Source organism: Bufo gargarizans, chromosome 1, assembly GCF_014858855.1.
Source record: "Bufo gargarizans isolate SCDJY-AF-19 chromosome 1, ASM1485885v1, whole genome shotgun sequence".
Taxonomy (NCBI): domain Eukaryota; kingdom Metazoa; phylum Chordata; class Amphibia; order Anura; family Bufonidae; genus Bufo; species Bufo gargarizans.
This window is the reverse complement of record NC_058080.1, coordinates 229,765,986-229,783,891: the sequence shown is the minus strand read 5'-3', so window position 1 is coordinate 229,783,891 and position 17,906 is coordinate 229,765,986. Positions and strand designations below refer to the sequence as shown.

The 17,906-nt window shown below is 45.5% G+C and overlaps 1 protein-coding gene across 1 annotated transcript in view; it reads left to right on the top strand.

Annotated features, from left to right (window-relative positions):
• The window catches only part of TNIP3 (TNFAIP3 interacting protein 3), a 123,676-nt gene that overhangs the window by 15,175 nt on the left and 90,595 nt on the right, over positions 1-17,906 (top strand). The window contains exon 3 of the mRNA XM_044277453.1: positions 1,626-1,758. Coding sequence (XP_044133388.1) covers positions 1,626-1,758 — 133 coding nt within the window. The remainder of the gene's footprint in view (positions 1-1,625; positions 1,759-17,906) is intronic.

The following is a 17,906-nucleotide window of genomic DNA, read 5'->3' as shown; positions in this document are numbered from 1 at the left end:
ATATCCTATGTTTTTTGTGGACTTTGGGGGATATGCTTACTGGCTCTGGTGTTTAGCTATACCCACTTGGGTTATCCATAGGTGGATGTTGCTGTGCACCTGAGCCATATCTGTATGTATATGGAGGTTCAGGTTGTCACCACAGTTACAATTGTGATATTGGACCATTGATGTGGTGACTCCTTATGCACTTGCACTTTAACCTTATGCACTTTAACCTTATGCAATTGTGGTCCCATATATCTATTTGGAACTATCACACATCTATATGTTGTGGTGTAGTCTGCAACCATTTACTGATATGGTGTTTTACCATTTGCACTTGCACTTTAGTACTTTCAAGTTTTTTTTTGCCCCTATATACTGAGTAAGTGTGGTTGTAGAAGTACATGCAGATATTAGTGAGGTATTGGACTCCTCTTTTCTACCTCCTTTTTTATACTCCATCCCTTCCCCCCATGTTTCACCTGTGTTGATATGCCTCCTCAGATGTAGCCATTTTTTATCTGTTGTCTCATGTTCTCGTCTATATGCCATTTATTTAATAAAGGATTTATTTTTGATGATATACCCGTCTAATCTCAGTTCATTCTTGTTGTTTGGTGCCTCTATTGGAGGTACACCACTGGAGGTACACCGGAGCAACCATCAAACCGCTGATGAGAGCATAGAGTTAAGTCTCATGCACACAACCGTATGTATTCTGCGCTCCCCAAAAATATGGATGACGTCTGTGTGCATTCTGTATTTTGCGGAACGGGACAGCTGGCCCCTAATAGAACAGTCCTATGTCTGTGGACAATAATAGGACATGTTATATTTTTGTGAGATTAGATGCAATATGGAAACAGAATGCACACGGAGTCATTTCTGTTTTTTTGCAGCCTCATTGAAGTGAATGGTTCCGCATACGAACCCCAAAAAAAACTAAACGGATACGGAAACAATACGTTCATGCGCATAAGTCCTTACTGTAGGAGTTGCAATTATGTTTTATCCACATTTCTCCCACTTCACTAAAGTTTGCATAATATAATATTTTCAGTCACTTGGTCAGTTTTAGGAGCATCTGCTGTCCATGTGAATATTTCAAATGTCATCTTTGTCACCTTTCAGCAGCCTTCTCAGTCCTCTAAAAAATGTCTAGGGTAATACAGTAAATAGTAGATGGGGCGGAGACAGGGGTACACCGCCAATGAGGCGAGGTGAGGCGATTGCCTGTGGCAGCATCAGGTAGGGACAAGTGGGGGGCAGCGGAAAGGCCTGCATATTCAACTGTACCGCTATATTAACCCGTATGTTTGTCGCACTATATGTAATGTTTTCAAAGTCTTTAACATTAAGGCTGGACGGAGGTTAGGTTGAGAATTTGGCATGGGGGTAGGGGGTGTCATTTCAGTTTTCACCTCAGGGAGCAGAAAGGCTAGATGCACCCCTGGGTGGAGGACGGTGTATTTGCAGCTTCCATGTCTTTCTGATTATTTGAAGCTGCATGCTGAGCTCGGGGAAGGGGAGCAGAAGTGGGAAGATATCTGTCTAGCCTAGTGCTGGGCACAACAATATGGGGTATCTGAGAATCAAATAATCCTTCTATGTATTAAATTGTAATCTGTACTTGTAAACAGGTGCGACGGCATGGAACTCAACCCCGTAATCAGACAACAGATCCGCCAGAGTGTTGCTCCTCAGGATGAAAAGCAAAGTTTGCCTTTTCCTAGACAGCAACTACTTAACCAAAGCACATTAAGAAGTCATAGGGTAAGCACATAAAGCAGAAATCACATACTTAAATCCTAATCCACGATATATACTATTCTATACAGAACCATCCAATGAAAATCATTATACACTGCGGTATACTTTTTTTTTTTTTTTTGTATTGTGCCTGAGATTTTCAAACGCAGTGTGAAAAAAAAGCCTAAAAGCCTAAACATGGCTAAACTGCATATTACTGTACTATACATTATCACTAGAAGTTTGAGAATAAAAAAAATTCTAGAATTGCTTCTATTAAAAATTGCAATTGTGCACATGGCTTTAGAGGAAATATCAAAAGTTTGTTCCCTTGAAAAGCTAGACTTCAAGAGATGCCCCTTATCTAACAGACATTTATGACATATTTCATTGATATTTACAGCTTTATTCTTTCAAAATTTTGATACAACAGGGAAATTTTTCAGTAGGCTGATGCTCAAGGTACCTCCAAAGCCCTCTTTTCCGCAGCAAGCCAGGTACATAATCAACTCTCAGCAGTAAAATGCTGCCCATAGCTGCACACGCCCTCCTAAATTCAACAGCTGAAGCCACATCGCAACTCCTAAGCCCCCTGCTTCATTCCTTCATCAGAGACAACTGGAGGAGGGCAGTTATTGATGCCACCACAGAGGGACAGTATGTTGTGCTGCACTGCGGTATTTGTTTCTGCTGGGATGGTATTTTGCACTATGGCATTGCTGGACCCACCTAGTTGTGTTGCCCCACCTTCTGTCAACTTGGACCCACCTACAACATGAATTTAGTTGTTTTTTTCCAGGACCACTTTAAGTTCCCAGTCCACCCCTGCAACTTTATGCTAGATTTCTATACAAATGGATAGTACATTGTATCCCTAATATTTTTAAGTTAGGATTTTTGCTCTACGCCAGGTGTGTACATCTGTATACTAAATAATGCATACAGAAGGATACTATATAGTAACCAAAGGCATCTACAGTGTATGCAAAAAGGGGGAGATTTATCAATATCTGCGCATTTCAGGATACATTTGATTTGCCTAGAAGCTGAATTTCCTTGTGCTTCGTGTAAGCGATTTAACCTGAAATACCATAAAAAAACTAAAAAAAACATACTTACCTCCTCCATTTGCTTGCGACGGACCGCCAGCCGCCATCTTGATTGAAGATCTCGTCCGAAATCCCATGTGTGATGACGTATGACGTCACCACGTTGGCCGGCGTGATGATGTAATCTCGCGCTGCGCAAGATTTTGCCCCAGATCTTTAAACAAGATGGCGGCGGCCGGTCTGTTGCGAGCAAATGGAGGCGGTAAGTTTGATTTAATTTTTTTTAAAGTTCATTTTACACAGTTTTTACACTCAGATTCCGCGATCATGTATGAACGCGGCATCTGAGGGGTACAATGACGGGGGGGGGGGCGGCGCTATCGCTGCTCCCTGTCATTGCACCCAACTTAGAAAAAATGCGCTTCGTGACAAAGTCATTTGTAGTTTGCAAATTAGTAATACACGGGCGAGGTCCCATGGGCATTCTGCATCACGGATATGGACCCATTCACTTGAATGGGTCTGCAAATCCGGAGATGCGTAATGGTGCGAAACGGAAGCACGGAACAGAACCCTATGGGAGCACTACGAAGTGCTTCCGTGGGGTTTCGTCCCGTACCGTTCTGCAAAAAGATAGAACATGTCCTATCTTTTTGCAGAACGGCCAGATCGCGGACCCATTAAAGTGAATGGGTCCCCGATCCGCTGCAGCTGCCCCATGGACGGCGTTCGTGTGCATTTCATTTTCCGTTCTTCTGATCCTACAGAGCAGGAAAAAAACAAACAAACAGGATTCTGTAAAAAAATTGATCCTGTTCCATCAGAGGGCTCATGCACACGAACGTGTGTGGCCCATGCCCGTATTGCGGCCCACAAACAGCAGGCATGCAATATATGGGCACTGTCCATGTTCGTTACGTATCAAGGATGAGGACCCATTAACTTGAATGGGTTCGCAATCCAATAGATACGGAGTGGTGTGGAATCGAGGCACTGAGCAGAGTCACAGAGTGGAAGCACTGTGGAGCGCTTCCGTGGGATTGCAGTCCTTGCCTCATCACCGCAAAAAAAAATTCTATTTTTTTTTTGGCAGTGTGAACTGAATCTTTGTGCATCTGCAAATGGCGGGCACAATTTGTGGTCCGCAGCACGGGCAGCACACATTCATGTGCATGAGCCTTTATGCACATTTGGCATCTGTGTAAGCCATTTCCATCTGAGATCTGCTTTTCAGATGGGGAAAAAAAGTCATGCATGTAGTACATTTTTTTTCCCATCTAAAAAAATCGGATCTCAAATGGATGCCAAAAGTGCATGACTGATGCAACAGGATCAGTTTTTTTTGCAGGATCCTGTTTTTTTTTCTGTTCTTCTGTCCGATCAGAAGAACAGAAAATGAAAGAGATGCAAACTCTCCCTTAGGCTTTATGCACACGACTGTATTTTATGGTCCGCATGGAACAGCTGGCCCCTAATAGGACAGTACTATCCTTTTCTGTAAGTAACGTGCTCACAACCTTCTTGTAGAAAGTGGGAAAGAGGAGCATTTCAACCAGGATCAAAACAAGTACCGTATTTTTCGCCGTATAAGACGCACTTTTTTCCCCTCAAAAGTGGGGGGGAAATAGCAGTGCGTCTTATACGGCGAATGCTGCTGATTTTGCAGAGTTTTCAATCATACACCCGCCGGGTGTATCAGCTGTGAGGGAGGAGGGGCTGGGGGCCGGCATCTGCATTTATAATGACAGCGGGGCCCGTGCAGTGACTGTATTCTACTACACGGGCCCCGCTCACTGTATAATCGTATCTCTAATAGTAAATTGTTATGTACATAATCGCATAATGAGCGCTGTGTATTACTTACAACTACAAGCGCTCGTCGCTCGGTAGGTAGCAGAGAGGAGGGAGGAGGCAGGCTGGGAGGACGGACGTTGGCAGTGTGAGTCATACGTCACGCGCCTGCGCCGCCCACTTTTTGAATGAAGCAGGCGGCGTGGGCGCATGACGTATGACTCACGCTGCCAGCGCCCGTTCTCCCAGCCTGCCTCCTCCCTCCTCTCTGCTACCTACCGAGCAGCGAGCGCTTGTAGTTGTAAGTAATACACAGCGCTCATTATGCGATTATGTACATAACAAATTACTATTAGAGATACAATTATACAGTGAGCGGGGCCCGTGTAGTAGAATACAGTCACTGCACGGGCCCCGCTGTCATTTTAAAACCAGACGCCGGCCCCCAGCCCTGTATTGAGGGTCATTCACTACAGGGACACTTATGGAGGGGATCTGTGGATGACACATAGCATAAGATGCTATATATGTGTCATCCACAGATCCCCCCCATAACAGTGTCATACACAGATCCTCATAACAGTGCCATCCAGAGAGCCCAATAAGAGCCACCCACAGATCCCCCATAAGTGTCACCCACAGATCCCCCATAAGTGTCACCACAGATCCCCCATAAGTGTCACCCACAGATCCCCCATAAGTGTCACCCACAGATCCCCCATAAGTGTCACCCACAGATCCCCCATAAGTGTCACCCACAGATCCCCCATAAGTGTCACCCACAGATCCCCCATAAGTGTCACCCACAGATCCCCCATAAGTGTCACCCACAGATCCCCCATAAGTGTCACCCACAGATCCCCCATAAGTGTCACCCACAGATCCCCCATAAGTGTCACCCACAGATCCCCCATAAGTGTCACCCACAGATCCCCCATAAGTGTCACCCACAGATCCCCCATAAGTGTCACCCACAGATCCCCCATAAGTGTCACCCACAGATCCCCCATAAGTGTCACCCACAGATCCCCCATAACAGTGCCATCCACAGACCACAATTTGTTCAAAACCCACCAAAAGTACACCTTTTGGTTCAAAATATTTTTTTTCTTATTCTCCTCCTCAAAAACCTAGGTGCGTATTATGGGCCGGTGCGTCTTATACATTTGAGATACCTATCAAGATACAATGTATCAATAAAAATAGGATAGATCTGAATTCCTAGAAATAAAGCGAGGAATCCAGCATCGAAGTTTGAAAATATTGTGGGTTTCTTTATTCGGTGTAGTACAGATCCATACAGTGACAGCATCACCTCAGTGTTCCAAATTATCTGAATTCCTATCTACTCTTTGTGGAAATGCTGACTCAAAACGCATAAGTCATATTGCTTTTAAGATGTTCATTTGTGTCCTATATTGAATAAAGTTATTGGAATTTAACTGAAGTGCTGGACAATCAAATATTATTTTTTCTACCTATGCAGAGCAAATTATTCCTCTTGTTTTCTATGTACTCCTTAGCTTAAAGGGGTTGGCTCATTTCAGACATGAATGGCACATGGCTAATGTATACCATCAGTGTCGGGTTCCGCCTCCAGAACGGAGCTTCTAAAATGAAGGAGAACCCACCCTGCATGTGCGGTGTGCTGTCCATCAACTGCTATGGGAGTTCTGAAAATAGCAGAGAGCACTCTGCAAACATAGCCACCATGCCATTTATCACTATGAGACTGCTGGAAAAAGATGACCCGATGCTCTGGTATTTTCATAACTCCCATAGTGGTGAACGGGGGGTGTCAGCACATTATTTCTGTTCACTCTGAGGGTCCTATCTGACATTGATGGCATATCTTAGAAATGAGACTACCCCTTTAAAAACTTTCCCATAAGCCTGTTCTGCAAATTAATTACATAAAGCAATAACAGGATGTATGTGATGCTAGATTAGAACAAAAAATAATAGCATCTATTATGCTGTATGCAATTATAGTTATGCATGCAACATTTTGGATTTATTTTCGCAAAAATGGGCGACCCATACTTTAGAAGCTGTAGTTGTAGTATCTAATCTATCTTAACCCCTTAAGGCCTCATGCACACGGCCGTTGGGCGGCCGTGGACGTATTGCGGCCAGCAAACGGCGGGTCGGCAATCCACAGCTGCCGGCCCTGTGCACCCCGCATCCCGGATTTGGACCCATTCACTTGAATGGGTACGCAATTCCGGAGATGTGGAACGGAGTCACGGAACGGAAAACCATGGTGTTTCTTTCCATGGTTCTGCACCGCCAAAAAAATGACATATTTTTTCGCGGTGCGGACATACCACGGACCCATTCAACTTGAATGGGTCCGGCCGCTGCGCGGATGTTGCCCTTGCATTGGGGACCGAAATTGCGGTCCCAAATGCATGGAACGGCCGCCCAACGGCCGTGTGCATGAGGCCTAAGGACTGGGCCCATTTTAATTGAATTTTTGATTTTTCCTCCCCACATTCCAATAGCCATAACTTGTGTTTTCCATTCACATAGCCATATGAGGGCTTAATTTTGCCAGACAATATGCATTTTTTTTTGCCCCATATAATTTACCATGTCTTGTCATGTAAAACGGGGAAAAAAATTATTTGTGGGGTAAAATTGAAAATAAAAAACACAATTCCGCCAATGTTTTTAGGGTTGTGATATTATGGTGTTAACTGTGTGATAAAAATGACATGAAATCCGATTACGGCAATACCAAATTTGTATAATTCTTATATTTTTCCATTACTAAAAAAATATAAACCTTTGAAATAAAATCATATTTTTCTTTGCATCACCATACTCTGACAGCCATAACTTTTTAAAATTTAAGTCTACAGAGCTGTAAGAGGACTTGTTTTTTCAGAGCAAATTTTAGTTTTTATTGGTACCATTTTTGGGCTTCATACTAATTTTTTGTTGGGGGGAAAGGTAACTAAAAATGGTGAATTATGTTTTTATTGTTTTCTTCTGTTGTTTTTTTTATAGTGCAGACATTATCAGATTCGGCGATACCTGCTATGTTCTTTTGTTGGTTTTTTGTTGTTGTTTATATATTTTAATAAGTCAAATTGGGAAAAGGGGGTGACTTTAACTGTCAATAATTTTTTAGACTTTTTTTTTCTTTAAACCTTTTTACACAATAATTTTTAGCCCCTTTAGGGATTTAGAAGCAGGGATCTTTTGATCCCTTGTCCCATTTACCATAATAGAGATCTATTATGATGATTGGGATGCTGCTGCTCTACATGCTGAGTTGTGCCTCGTGCACAGCTAACAAGTCAGATTACCATGACAGGCCCGGGAACCTTCACCAGGCCCCAGGTGGTCATGGTAACCTGTCAGAGCCCCATGATTTCACTGCTGAGGCTCTGATCAGAAGGCGGAAGGAGCCGCATCCCTCTGCCTAACCTTAAAGATGCCGCAATCGCCTTTGAACATGGCATCTGAGGGGTTTCCCTTGAAAAATTCTGCCCTAACAAATCTGAAAATACTCTACTTTGTCCTCATACTTTGCTTCCCTATTTAGGTGGAGGCTATGTTTATGGTGACACATTCATTTTAATTTATGTATCGACTTGGAAACTGCATTAGTATATTCTGAATTATCCTGGTATTCTATATGCGCAGATCACATACAATACAATAATGTGGCTGCTGACTATCACATTTCTAATAGCAGCAATATTGTAGGCTATAAAATGCAATACAAATCACAAATGAATGAAATTAGTGATTTCAGTGTGTGTATTTATGTGTGGTAAATTGTAGGATATTTCAGAAATAAAACATATTCAATATAACTTGTAGACAAACTTAGTAAAGTCACTTTGGAGACAACTATAGAAGAGAAAATGAACCAGATGTTACTCAGCAGGGGTAGTCAGACTATAATAATATAGCTGTGTGCAGAATAGTAGACATATAATGCATGCACTTTGCTTGATTAACTTGACTTAATAGGGTGAGAGAACCTAAATGAGGCGTAAAGTACTAGCACGTAAAAACATTGGCCCACATTTACTGATCCAGTCTAATTTGTAGACAAACTAAATGTAAACAGACAGTCTATGAACCAAAATTATCACAGAGTCTGATAATGGATGATAAATCTGCCACATCTTCACACTGTCTAATCTAGTTCACGTAATAGTTGGTTAGCGCACCCTGAAAATGTGTCCGTGTGTCCTTAAAATCTGTCCCAATGTACTCAAATTCTGCCCATCAAAAACTGTTCACCAACTCTAAGTTTTTCTAATTTGCACCACTTTCATGCACCAGAATCATAGATTTCAGCTTCATAAATGTTATCTAGAAGATAGGCAAAAGCTGGCCACATTCACATTGTAGTTTAAAACAAGCTAATGTGATGAGGATGTTGGAAAAAGTCATTATTTTTGGAACATCTGAGTAATAAATGAACTAAACCAGTTCAGCCTGTTATCCTGCAAGTTGATACCGAGGAAGGTAAAAAAAAAACTGTGAGGTAGACACAAATTTTCCTCACTTTTGGGGAAAAATAAAATCCTTCCCGACTCCAATCAGGCAATCAGAATAACTCCCTGGATCAATCGAGTAGCTATAGCCTGTAATATTACGCTCCAGAAATACATCCAGGCCACTCTTGATTTCCTTTATTGTACTCACCATCACCACCTCCTCAGGCAGAGAGTTCCATAGTCTCACTGCTCTTACCGTAAAGGATCCTCTTCTATGTTTGTGTACAAACCTTCTTTCCTCCAGACGCAGAAAATGTCCCCTCGTCCCAGTCACAGTCCTGGGGATAAATAGATGATGGGAGAGATCTCTGTACTGACCCCTGATATATTTACACATAGTTATAAGATCTCCCATTAGTCATATTTTTTCTAAACTGAATAGCCCTAATTTGTATAATCTTTTGGGGTGCTGTAGTCCCCCATTCCAGTTATTACTTTAGTTGCCCTTCTCTGAACCCTCTCCAGCTCTGCTATGTCTGCCTTGTTCACAGGAGCCCAGAACTGTACACAGTACTCCATGTGTGGTCTGACTAGTGATTTGTAAAGTGGCAGGACTATGTTCTCATCATTTGCATCTCTGCCCCTTTTGATGTAACCTATTATCTTATTGGCCTTGGCAGCAGCTGCCTGGCACTGGTTTCTACAGCTTAGTGTCCACTAAAATTAAGTCCTTTTCCATGTCAGTGTTACCCAGTGTTTTACCATTTAGTATGTACTGGTGACTTGCATTATATCTTCCCATGTGCATAACCTTACATTTGTCAGTGTTAAACCTCATCTGCCACTTCTCTGCCCAAGCCTGCAATCTATCCAGATCCATCTGTAGCCGTATACTGTCCTCTTCCATGTTAATTACTTTACACAGTTTAGTGTCATCTGCAGAAATTTATATTTTACTTTCAAAAATTCGATTTGGCTGGTTCAACAAAATTTTTGAAAAAATTTTGAAAACATCTATTTTCTGCAAGCAGAGAGCCTTTATAGTGGTGTAAAACACTGTGCCTTGCAGTAACACGCATAGGGAGTCTTCTCTTGTAGTGAAATAATACTGTGAGTCAGTATGACATGCAGATGACAGGCGTTGCTCTTAGAATCACTGCACACGTCACTTATTAGGGCAGTCACGGGGCCAAAACTGACCAAATAACTCAAGTAGGAACTCAGCCTTACAGGTCGATGTTAGCGCCTAGAAGAAGCGCACTGCTTTTACACCGTCGTCAGCTGATTCCACATACATGTCTACAGAAACTGTTCTATTAAATAAATAGTAATAATATGGATACCCGCGCTGCCGTCTAATTGAGGGGAGAGGGGAGATCACCCGTACTGTAAAAGGATTACAGGGGGGCGTGTCGCTGCTGGGTTCTAGTGAGGGGATAATTGCCAACAAAACCCCAATGAATAGAATAGGCTATTAAAAAAACAGAAAAGAACCCGCGCTGACTAAGTATCAAGCTGGAAAAACGCAGTGTGTGGACAATATTACTACGTGTGAGATGAAGATACACACTGGCCTATCTTTTCATTAAATGCAGGGATACCGATGTTTAAATGTGCCCTAAACTATTGGCTACTTTAAGTTCAATAAAGAACAGGACATGTGTAGAAACAGCCAACGGTTACTTACTGGTCGGCGTGCTTGATAGTAGATGTATTTATGTTGTTGGATTCATTCTCCTTTTTATACGGTACTTCTCTTTCGGTTGTTCCCTTTAAATGTCAGTGAGTCTCCTGGCTTTCTGTCACGGAAGGTTGCAAACAAAAAAGGGATAGAGTTGTCCTGTGTGGGTGAGAACGGTGCAGCCGCACCTCTCCCCAAGGTACTGCTGTAAGGCGTAATAGGAAAATCAAAGGGGCTGTAACGTTTAAAACATGATATTTATTGGTATGACTAAAACATATATAGTCCCCTTACAAACAAACAAACAGACACAGACGGGTCCTGGGTACAGATGTGCCACTTGAAAGTGGTTCGCTGTACACAGAATCCCTAGGGCGAGCCCTTTGTAAGGCTGTGTGGACCCCAAAGGTCAAGAGGAGCCACAATTGGTGCTGAGAAACCCCAGCATGGGCGTCCTGAATCCCACTTGGTGAACAGGGGAATGCCCAGTCGGGGTGGAAAATAAGGGTAGATCTTACCGGTGATAAGTCAAACCGTGCTAGTATCCATTAGACACAGGAGACAACCGGAAGTTAGTTCTTATCCCAGCACGTGGATTAGGTGTTCCTATGTAAGGGAAGGGTTCTTCGTAGGTATATTGATGCCTAATGAGGGGCTGCAGGGAGAAAAGCTGTCCCTGTTGCACCCTGCTTGACCTACTGTGAACCTTACCCTGGTCTAAGGTCCCTATGAGACCCTGCCAGAATGATAGGGGGGGGGGGGGGGGACACCTAATCTAGTTAGACTAAAAATGATAGCAACACCGTGGGTAAAAAGAGGGTATGTTCAGATGTCCCTACGCGTTTCTTCAAAATAGAGCATACACGGGAAGAATGCTAGTACTATCAACCTCTTGAATCCTCAGGGGACGGGGGTTGGTAGTAGTGGCCGCTGCCTAAGCCACTAAGTGTCAGTGATATACTACTGAACACGGGTGGGTCAGGACAGACTAGAAAAGATCACTCAGTAAACTTAGTCTATTTGCACTTAAGAGAGACCTCATAGCCACATAAGGAACTATGCTTATGTTAGGCAGTGGGAAGGGAGGTACTGGCTACCTCTAACCACTTGATGATGGATAACGTGGTTAATTTGTATCTAGAATGCATATGGCAGAGTCCAGGTACATAGTCAGGCCTTGGTGCGTATGGCATCCATCTGGCCGAGCCGGCATCAGTCAGTTTCTATGAGGCTGGGTGTGTGGCGTCTGGCAGCCAGTTAGAGGTAGCCAGTACCTCCCTTCCCACTGCCTAACATAAGCATAGTTCCTTATGTGGCTATGAGGTCTCTCTTAAATGCAAATAGACTAAGTTTACTGAGTGATCTATTCTAGTCTGTCCTGACCCACCCGTGTTCAGTAGTATATCACTGACACTTAGTGGTTTAGGCAGCGGCCACTATTACCAACCCCCGTCCCCTGAGGATTCAAGAAGAGGTTGATAGTACTAGCATTATTCCTGTGTATGTTCTATTTTGAAGAAACGCGTAGGGACATATGAACATACCCTCTTTTTACCCACGGTGTTGCTATCATTTTTAGTCTAACTAGATTAGGTGCCCCCCCCCCTATCATTCTGGCAGGGTCTCATAGGGACCTTAGATCAGGGTAAGGTTCCGGACGGGACCACCCCTTGCGGGGCACGGATCCCGTGTTAGGGTATTAGGGTCACAGTAGGTCAAGCAGGGTGCAACAGGGACAGCTTTTCTCCCTGCAGCCCCTTATTAGGCATCACCCTACCTACGAAGAACCCTTCCCTTACATAGGAACACCTAATCCACATGCTGGGATAAGAACTAACTTCCAGTTGTCTCCTGTGTCTGATGGATACTAGCACGGTTTGACTTATCACCGGTAAGATCTACCCTTATTTTCCACCCCGACTGGGCATTCCCCTGTTCTCCAAGTGGGATTCAGGACGCCCACGCTGGGGTTTCTCAGCACCAATTGTGGCTCCTCTTGACCTTTGGGGTCCACACAGCCTTACAAAGGGATCGCCCTAGGGATTCTGTGTACAGCGAACCACTTTCAAGTGGCACATCTGTACCCAGGACCCGTCTGTGTCTGTTTGTTTGTTTGTAAGGGGACAGTATATGTTTTAGTCATACCAATAAATATCATGTTTTAAACGTTACTGCCCCTTTGATTTTCCTGTCACGGAAGGTGTACAGAAAACTAGAAGACACAAAATGAAGATCTGACTGACTGGATCCAAAACTAAGGAACCAAAGGAAAGCCCTGCAACAGACCTGGCTCTCTCCCTAACTGCTCAGCCTATGCAAAAATCTCAATGGTAGATGATCGCATATCCTCGTTCCTCAACTGTATAACACCTGAACACCCTATAATAGTAAGGGGACACGACCACCGACTCCCTACACTTGATACGGAGGGAGTCAGGGTCACCTGGGATCCAGCAAACAGGAAAACACAAATGAATGAACAAAACTTATCTGTAGAAGACTCAGTAGTAGCATCCAGCATGCACACACTCCAGGAAGTTGTATAAACCGCAAAGTGATGCAGTATGGGAAGGGATTTAAAGGGATGCAATCAGTGCAACGACATGACAGCTGAGAGAGGCTAACGAAATGAGAAAACAAAAGGAACCTCAAGCAGGAGGTTCTGAAGAACGTCTGACAGAGCTTCTCAGATGTCTGGTGGTGACACTTTCCCAACAGGATCCAGCTTTATAGTGTCTTCTCCTGCTTTAGCGCGACCTCATAAACAATTGGCTGTTTCCATGGAAACCAACAAGCATATAAACCAGTGCAGCAGGATCCACAGCTATCCCTGAGGAAGGAATACGACCATTCCGAAACGCGTCGGAGGTATTGTGGACCAGCGAAGCTTCCATAGCTTCAGGTGTGACGTCACAGGTTAGGTTTCCAGGACAACAACCAAACAGTGCTTCCAAGAGCGCGCGCGAGCTACCGGCCGGAGCTATGCTCGTGTCACGAGGAAAGCAGAAGATAGTGCCAGGAGACTGACTGACTGACATTTAAAGGGAACAACCGCAAGAGAAGTAACGTATGAAACGGAGAATGAATCCAACAAAATAAATACATCTACTATCAAGCACGCCGACCAGTAAGTAACCGTTGGCTGTTTCTACACATGTCCTGTTCTTTATTGAACTTAAAGTAGCCAATAGTTTAGGGCACATTTAAATATCGGTATCCCTGCATTAAATGAAAAGATAAGCCAGTGTGTATCTTCATCTCACACGTAGTAATATTGTCCACACACTGCGTTTTTCCAGCTTGATACTTAGTCAGCGCGGGTTCTTTTCTGTTTTTTTTAATAGCCTGTTCTATTAAATGCTTATACAAGTAGAGCCCCCCGACAGAGTGGAGAAGGTGTCTGCAGTACTGTAAGTTTGTGTTGACATCACTGATTATTTTGCCCTTCCTCTGATCCATCAGAACAATAACCCCCCAAAAAAATGATCCTGTCTGTTGAGCATCCACCTTCAATCAGTCAGCATTTGGTCAGTAATCCATCAGTATTGCTAATGCAAAAAACAGAGATGACACTTGAATGGAATATTTGCATGTCTTCTGTGTTTTGTACTCACTCCTGCTTTTGACTACCAAAAGCAGAGGTGTGGCAAGGTGACATAGTGTGGAGGTGGCAACAGCATCAGAAGACCACCAAATGGCAAGGTGGAGGTGGTGGCAGCATCAGGAGGCCACAGACTGGCAAGGTGACATAGTATGGAGATGGCAGCAGCATCAGAAGACCACAGAGTGGCAAGGTGACATAGTGTGGAGATTGTAGCAGCATCAGGAGGCCACAGAGTGGAAAGGTTACATAGTGTGGAGGTGGCAGTAGCATCAGAAGACCACAGAGTGGCAAGGTGACATAGTGTGCAGGTGGCAACAGCATCAGGAGACCACAAAGTGGCAAGGTGACAAAGTGTGGAGGTGGCAACAGCATCAGGAGACCACAAAGTGGCAAGGTGACAAAGTGTGGAGGTGGCACCAGCATCAGGAGACCACAGAGTGACCCGGTGACAGAGTGAGGAGGTAGGTGGCAATACCAGTACCAGATGGTGGGTGAAAGAAGGAGCACTAGGCATCAGTTGTGTGGCATCGGGCGGGTGGCAGGATCAGAATAGTAGCTGAGGCAGGTAGCCAGAAGAAACCAGTCTCTTTTGTCAAAGTGTTGGTGTGGCACCATGGATGATCTAGTCTGATGCATCAGGCAATGGTGGGTGGAAATTCTGGCTGATCAATGCCTGATTCATCTTGACAAAGGTCAGTCTCTCCACATTTTGGGTGGACAGGCGAGTTCTTCTTGGGGTAACTATGGCCCCGCCGGACTAAACACTCGCTCTGATGCCACACTACTGGCCGTGCAAGACAGCTTTTCCAGGGCAATCTCTGTTAGTTGCGGCCACAAATCCAGTTTGGCTGCCCAGTAGTCCAGCGGATATTCATTGTCGGGTGGCAGGGTGCTGTCCAGGTATGCCACCACCTGCTGGTTCAGGTTCTGCTCCAGGTCTAGATGCTGCTGCTGGTGAGTAGTTTATTCACTATGCGGGTGAAGAAAGCTGCTCATCATCGACTCTAGACCCATTTCTTTGCCACAGCGCAGAGGGCCCCCCAGGTCAGACCTGCAAGAGGATGGACGATGACAAAGATAGGCAGCGGCCAACTGACTACATAGGATGACTCGATAGTAGTCCGGTTTGTCCTCCCTCCCATCGGGTGTAAAGAAGGCCCCCATTTTGGACCAGTAGCAAGGGTCCAACAAGGTGGAGAGCCAGAAGTAGTGACAATTCGGCTGTCACTACGCAAGCAAATGAGCATGCATCGGGCCATTTGTGCAAGTGACTCGGAGGGTCTCCCTGCTTCCATCTCCACTGCATACTGCCACAGTGTGTCTGGGTCCTCTGCCTCCTTTTCCTCATCGCCCTGTAGCTCCTCTGGCTGCTCCTGCTCCTCCTCTCCTGTCACCTGTGTAGTAAAACCACCCATTTCACTACACATTGCTTGTGCTCCAATGTCCTCCTCCTCCAGTTCAGCCCCCACAGGGCTCATGTGGCCTTGAGATCTAGGTGCCACGTCTCCAGTTCCCTGACCAGCCATTGTTACCAGCATCTGTTCCAGGACATGAAGCAGTGGAATGACATTGTTCATCCCGTAGCCTCCTCAAAGGGCCTGAGCAAACGGCAGGTGTCACGCATAAGCTGCCACTGGCTAACATCAAAGTTACACAGGGGAGTACTCCTGTCAGCTTAGAACATCAAGAAATCGTTTTTGGCCTTTCTCTATTTGTACAGTCGGTCCATGGCGGGTGGAATTCCAATGGGTGGAAACGTCGCATATCAGCCTATGTTGGAGAATGCCGTTTTGCAGCTCAAGGAGGGTGTGCTTTGCGGTGTACGAGTGGCTGAAGTGCAATGCAAAGTTTCCTGACAATTTTTTGGATTTCTTGCAGATGGATAGAAGACTTTAGAAACTGCTTGACAACCATATTGAACACGTGTGCCATGCAGGGCGCATGGCTCAGCCCTCATTGGCGCAGCGCCAACACCATTTTCTTCCTGTTGTCGGTCACTATGGTTCCGATTTTCATTTGTCGTGGGGAAAGCCAGGAGCAGTTTACTCCCCTGTGTGACTCGCCCAGGCAAACGAGGTGCATAACAGCGTGACACCGCCGTGCCCTGCACATGTGGTATGCTGGAGGGGCACTGTGAATTTTCCCTGTATTGGAGGCTGAGGACACGGTGGAGGATGAGGAGGCAGAGGCGGACATTGTCGCAGGACCAACGGCGTGAGAACGTGGAGGCAAAAGCGGCATAAACTGGCTAAGTTGCTGATGTGGATGTTCAGGAACCACATTCAACCAGTGGGCCATAAAGGACATGTATTGTCCCTGACCGTAGTTACAGCTCCACACGTCAGTGCTGCCGTGCACTTTTGCAGACACCGAAAGGCTCAAGGACTGGCCCACCTTCTGTTCTACATGTGTGTACAGGGCCGGTACTGCCTTTTTGGCAAAGAAATGACGGCTTGGGACTCTCCACCTCGGCTCGGCACAAGCCATTAGTTCTCTAAAAGGTGAAGAGTCCAACACTTGGAAAGGGAGGGACTGCAGCACCAGCAAATCGGACAGGAGCTTATTCAGCTTCTACGCCGTTGGATGAGTGCAGGCATACTGTTTTCTCTTGGCAATTGCTTCGGTGATCGATTGCTGATGGAATGACTGACGAGGAGTAGGAGGGCGAGGAGCAGGAGCATCAGGACTAGCAGATGATGGGAAGGTCAGACAGCTCCCTTCGGCTGATGTGGTGGAGCCTTGACTGCCTGAAATCGGCTGCGTGCAACTGGGTGATGCAGCGGTTGCTGCGGCAGGCTGGACCACCACATCGGAGCCACGGTTCTCCCAGGCCACTTTATGGTGACGCTGCATATGTTGACGAAGGGCCGTGGTGCCAACATTGACACCCTGGCCACGCTTCACCTTCTGCCCACAGATTCTATATATGGCCATGTTCACCTCCTATGGCGGCTTAACAAAAAACTGCCACACCGCCGAGTAGGCGGTTTTACCTTCAACACTATGCACTGACTGACTGATACCTCCGCTGCCACCGTGAATCCATGCACCGCTACTTTCTGCGCAGGTAGGCTCCTGTGAAACATATAGTCTACCCCTGGCATGTTTTGCTCCCGACGTCCCACTGCTGCCACCCTGCTAACTCCCGGCCGCGCTAGCAACTTGCTTGCTCCGCTGCTGCCTCACATGCAAGCTGCCACCCTCTTCTTCCGACGATGATGAAGCCCATTCAGCACCCGGTGTCACGATACTAGTGGAATACTGCTGGAATCCAATGCTAGGGACAAGGCCTGTACACAGGAAGCACCGGAGTCTTGAATAGGAGGTTGCAGGACTGAAGGATGAAGCAGAGCCAAGCAGGCGGAGCCATTATCGGTAGCAACAGTGCAGGACCAAAGGATGCAGCAGAGCCAGGCAGGCGGAGCCGTTACCAGTAGCAACTGTGCAGGACCGAAGGATGAAGCAGAGCCAGGCAGGCGGAGCCGTTACTGGTATCAACGGTGCAGGACCGAAGGATGCAGTAGAGCTGAGGTCAGATGAGCAATGGGTCAGGGTAGGCGGCACAGGAACGTATTCAAGTAATC